Here is a 6,000-nt window from a genome sequence, read left to right on the forward strand (position 1 = left end):
CTTGCTGAGGTGCTATAGTTTTTGAGAAATGTGTAAAACAATGTCACGTAAATAATGTTCGTCTCACAGGAGACGACAATTGTTATTTGCATGCAGAACGTATTTACACGACTCTCCTGAAAATATCTCTGTGATTTTCTTCTCTCTCAAAAACTTGACGACAAATGAAGCTGAAACTTCTACAGGTAAATTATTTTACACACATAGTATTTCCATTCACCAGTGAGTAGTGATTCATGCCATGGCCAACAACTTAAAAGGTATCAAAACCCTTTAACTTCACGTTTGACAAAGTTGTTCCAAAAAGTTTTACTGTTTGGCCCTCAATAATGCCTGGACAAAGGCAAAGTTCGCGCGATGACCAACGATGAACTCGTAGATGTTTGAAAGTGTGGTGTCAATATATCGCTACTTTAAACCAATTCTTTCAGGAGTAATTCTGCCAAATGTTTTGTAATTTTATACTAATATGTTTTTTTTTAATTTGGCATCCATTTCAGGATGTGGCAGTAACAGATTTGGACCGACATGTGAATCCCAGTGCAAGGCCGACAACTGCAGACACATGCATTTTTCGCTACCAGACCCCTTCGGCAGCTCCTGTGCAACAGGTTGGACCGGACTGGCTTGTGACACACGTAAGACAAGAAAAACAATTCCAATTCGTTCAAAAATAACTGTGTATTAATTGTGTTTGTTTACGTAGTAGTGCTTAGGAAAGCAAACAACTGAAACTCACGTGACTGATCCAGCTGGAAATATACCATTCAGTACAAACGTCGCACGCTTTTAACTGGCAAAATGTTTTTGTTTATCTATTTGTACTCAACGAGCTTTCGTCAATCCTGTTTAAAAGGGTTGCGTTATCCAGCTGTAAGCCACGCCGAACTTAAAAAATGGCGCCAACAGTTACATTATCCAATCTTGCATCTGATGAAGTAGTTGTAGCTACAAAAGCTCATGCAATTTTTCTTATATTAGTTAGTCTTTAAGTATCATTCAGTTCTTTTTGTCAACTATAGACTAACACGGCTATCCGCATATTATAAGCCCATTTTAGTGACTGATGTGAACAAGCTTTTGTCTGAGGATTACTCGACAGTTGACAACATGCCTTATACAGATGATCTTCAAAGGCGGCTCTCGTCCAATGATATGGATGTTAAAATAGCACTTATTTCTGCTAATACAATGACAGTAGTGTTATTTGTGTTCTCTCTTGGGTATCTACGACTGTGACAACACCCATGGTGTCAATTTTAACACCCAGTTGTTTAGTGTTATTTTGGGACCCTGGTGTAAATCTGAATTTGTTTTGTGATAAGGCCTGTCAAGACCTTGGTGACCAAACCATTCGTGGTTATTTTTGTGTTTTATTGTGCTCTGATTTGGCCTTTGGCCGTTATTTAGATAATGAAATCAAATCCTCGATCCCAGAAACGGATGTCACAGGAACTCGAAATGAGAACCCCTGGATCTAAAACAACCTAAACAAGCAGCCACCGGTAACACCGATCAATAGTTCCTTAGTCAGTAGACCGCATAATCTGTTTAGAGTTTAAGTGATACTCCAGTCTTGCCAGCCATAGTGTACCTTTGACAAGGTGCGTTTTTCTTGCATTTAACAATGGGAGACTTTTGAACGCTAGGTGGCAGCAGACTTACCAGGTATATTTTAATTGCTTACGTCGTTCTGAGCTTGCTCACATTTCCAAGAACAATAGATTTACCTGGTATGTCTGCAGCGTACTAGCGTCCCCAAAAGTCTCCCATTGGTTCGGCCCCTTTCTGATTCCGAATTAGAACTGCAATATTATGTGTAGTCTTGATTGGAGACGAGTGATTTTGCATTAGTGACCGGTAGAGGGCCCAAAATCGGGACTGGCTCTTTCGTTTGCATATTTAAGTTTTATAACTAGTTTCATATCTACCATTCATATGACCTACTACACACAAAAAGGAGGCTGGCAGAGTTTTGTCTTTCCTGGTCTACCCAAATAACTGCCCCATGCTGATTGACATCCCTTCTATGCCGTATGGCATCCATGCCCCAGCTTAAGGATATCATAAGAACTGACAAGTGTTATGATGTGGTTAAGACAAAGGAAATAATATTAAACTAATTATGTCAGCATTATGCAGACAGCGGCCCCTACAACTGCAGGGTTAAATCGATGAAAACACACCCATCTTCAACTTGTTTGCACATTATTTATTTAAGGGGTATAAGTTCATTGTCGAATTATATTATCTTATGGTCATACCAACCGCAACACAGAGTCATTCTCTTTTACACACAACAACTAGCGCCAAAAAAATATACAGCACCGGAAGTCAACTCCTTTGTCTTCTGAAACTGTTATTGTCGAGTTTATCTGAGTGTGTTTATAATAATAACACATGATGGCATATAGTTTATATTATCATTCAAATGCATGAATTCTCCAATGGTTTAGGCCAGGGCCTACGCCTATGTTTTCCAGCAGATAACCTAGAAATTGAAGTGCAAAACAGTGCAGAACTTAAAGTGTTCCTGGAAAAAAAAGGAAAGTGTTTTTGGGCCAAAATGGTTTGAGTTATGCTAGACTGCAAGATTGTTGTTTTTTATGTGTCTGCATGCAGACACTAAGGAGGAACCTTCTAACTGTAAAAGAAGTTGGCTAAAATGGGACATTTGCATAATAATATGTTCAAGACACCTTTCCGGCTTTAGAAATCGTGGAACCTATCGATTGTTTTTTATCCTACAGTATGAATTTACATAATAAAACTAACATAACATTATTTTAAAAAAAAACAGTTTACAACAAAAGGTGGTCGCGTTTTTGAGATATCGCGGAAAATCAGGAGCGAATAATAATTTGTTGACTCAGGGGTCGATTTCACAAAGAGTTGGGACTAGTCCTTACTTAGGACTAGTCCTAGGAGATATACAAATTGCATGGATAGTCCTAAGTTAGGACGAGTAACTGGTCCTAACTCGAGATAAAACTAGTCCTAACTCTTTGTGAAGTCGACGGTAGGAATAAGGCCGTGTCCGAATTGGCGACCTTGGCTACAGCTACGGCTAGATCAGCGCGTCTGTCAGTGTTGAAGAATAGCAGACGCGCGCGCCCTAGCCGTAGCTGTAGCCGAGGTCGCCAATTCGGACACGGCCTAATACTCCCTAATAGGAATACACAATATGAGGAGCAGTACACAGAGACGCTTCTCAGATTCAAGTTTGGGGTAATAAAAACCGTCAGGCCTATCTTTTTACACAACCACATTACTTCGGAGTGAAAATGTCTCTCAAAATTGCTTTACATCATGGAAACTTGATGTAGGCTTCTATAACCAGAAGTTGTTATTGTCATTAAATTTAAGAGTGGTTACCAAATGTGTTATATCTATCGAATTGAATGAAATAGTTTTTTTTTGTTTTTTTTTTAAACGTCACCGCAGCCAGAGGTAAGAACATTTTTACAGATAATATTTACAAAAATACATTTATAAACGAGACAGACATAAAATGCAATTCCCTTGATAAACCGTAAACGCGGGAGAAACAAAAAACCCACAAACTGTACTTAGTGCAAGTTGAGAAGGCCGCAATCATTTTAATGTGTTTTTATTGTGAGTCACACCATAATCCTTTCTCTATGGTCACACAGTTTCCAGAATGTTGTCACCATTCGTTTGAATTGAGCAGTTTCCGGCCATCAAAAGAAAACATCAGTTCTGTGTGTAAGCGGATACTATGCGGCATGGTTTCAGTTTACATTAGACAGACTATTGTTCCGTAAACAACAGTTTGATGGAACCACCAGACTCATAAATGCTGGTGTTTTGTTCGGTTCTAGCAGGTTGTATTCCAGGGTCGCTCCGTTCTGAGATTACTCTTTGGGTTTTTCTCTCAAAATTTGCTCTCGGCGTTTTGTTTTAATTTGGTCCGCAGTAATGTTTGTCAGCTGCAGCGCTCATCACATCACCTCGGACCAATCAAAACACAGATATGGAAAGCTTACGTAACTGCACGTTTATCCAATAAAATCCAATCCAATGAAACTACTGGTTCTCTAAAACCAATACCTATCTTTATCATAAGGACAGGGGACCAGTCTTTCGGCGTTGTAGAATGTGTGACTTAAAGTTTAACCAACCACGCGAGGGCGCTATATTTCCCCATAGACCTTTTCGCAAATACCGGGGCGCGCGCGTAAAGCTTGGAATTAGGTGCATTGTGGTCTAGCTGGTATCCAAATTTGATCCATATATATCCCACAATGCACCTCATTCAACAGTCTGCGCTTGCGCATTGGTATTTGCGATAAGGTCTATTGCTGCCATTGTTGCGCCCTCTTTGAAACTGCCGCGTCTTTTTAGGCCGTTTTATAAAAAAAAAACGCTTTCCTTACGAGGCTTCAACCAGGCGACGAAGCCTAAGCCCAATTTGTGGGGAAAGGTGCATTTTTCGGCGGTCGGTCGGTGCAGTCGGTCGGTGCGAAAGCGGACCTAACAAAATTTCTGATGTATTTTTCATGGGGTGTCTGGAGCATGCATAGCTCGGTATACCTCTTTTTTTTTCTTTTCTTTTTTAGGTAATTATTTCTTTGGAAGTCCTTTGAAAGTGACATGCATTATTGTTATCAGCAATTTATCTTGATGTTTGACGGTGTAAACAAGCAAAAAGGAAGTGCTATCCTATGGAGCAATCAGACGGAAAAAAATCACAAATTGTTCTGGATTAATTTTTTGTCTCGTCACCTTTACCATACAATTAACGGTATTGTACATGTATGATTGGTTGAGCTGACAAAACAGTTGCAGATAGTTTTCATGTTGTGTCTGATCAACCGTACATTAAATAACAAACCAGTGAAAGTTTTTGGCTTTAACCGTTTTTGTAAGCCAGTAGAAAATAGTTTAAAAAGAAACTATGAGTAATTTCAGCAGGTGATAAACACTTGTCCTTAATTTTTATTGTAACAACCGAAATCGGCTGCTGCATTCTGGTGAGGCATTATACAGTTTTCGTGTATAAATAATTGTGGCTTCAATTTAGGGCGAAAAGTTTCATGAAAAAAATCATTTTACTATGGCTTTCATAATCAGTAAGTAAGCCTTCAGACTTAAATTGTAAATAGATGATGTTTTTACCCTTACCAATCCTGTAATGCTTACCAATCCTATAATACTAGGCTGTAATACCTGAGACATTGTGAGTTCTAAAAATGGAATAACATGAAATCATTTTGATCCTATACTCAACCAGGGCTCTAAATTGAAATGTATGTAAACTGATATAGCCTTTTTTGAGATGTTTTACAAACAACTTTACTCACATGAATCAATTTGTACCGTAGTAATGTGATTGCCACCAACTCAAATGAGTTGAATTCGTTCTCTTTTATAGTATCAGGGTGGAAACAAAAAGTAACTTTATAAAATAAAAATTAAATAAAATAAAAAAATTCCATTTTGGATTTACGAGGAAGTCCGTGTTAGTTTTGAAATTCGCACTTCTCGTTCAGCCATAAGATCTAAATGTTAGAAAACAACGAGGACGTATGAACAAAAATGTTTTTACTGATAACAACGTACAACATACGAGCAGTAGATAAATCGGCGAAGCCAAGCCCCCTTTTGAGGAGGGGATGTGACATAGAAGACCATTCGTTTTAAAATCGTTGCTATCAAGAAACGTATATTAGTATCAAAAGTGACGACATCAGAGTTTTATTTTGTACAAACTTTGGATTGTGAAATAATTTGTTACACTTTCTCGTTTTCATGTATGACTATACTTTACTCGCGGAAGTTAAAAAAGAAAGAAGAAAACCACATTTTGAAGATAGGATTTCCCCTGTGGTTTATGCGTGCCTTTATTCTGCGAAAGGCACATCAGCAAAAACCAACTGTTTTTGGGTCAAGTGAAGTAAAATCAAAGAACTGTTCCCTGAAATAATTGTTGTTATAAGCCCTTGTAGTTGAACAACGATTTCAAAAACTGTCCAGGGA

The 6,000-nt window shown here is 38.4% G+C and overlaps 1 protein-coding gene across 4 annotated transcripts in view; it reads left to right on the forward strand.

Annotated features, from left to right (window-relative positions):
• The window catches only part of LOC117297976 (tyrosine-protein kinase receptor Tie-2-like), a 50,137-nt gene that overhangs the window by 15,917 nt on the left and 28,220 nt on the right, over positions 1–6,000 (forward strand). For all 4 annotated transcript variants that reach the window (XM_033781177.1, XM_033781179.1, XM_033781178.1 and 1 more), the window contains one exon: positions 501–638. In XM_033781177.1, coding sequence (XP_033637068.1) covers positions 501–638 — 138 coding nt within the window. The remainder of the gene's footprint in view (positions 1–500; positions 639–6,000) is intronic.

The sequence above is a fragment of the Asterias rubens genome, chromosome 12 (assembly GCF_902459465.1).
Source record: "Asterias rubens chromosome 12, eAstRub1.3, whole genome shotgun sequence".
In the NCBI taxonomy this organism is placed as follows: Eukaryota; Metazoa; Echinodermata; class Asteroidea; order Forcipulatida; family Asteriidae; genus Asterias; species Asterias rubens.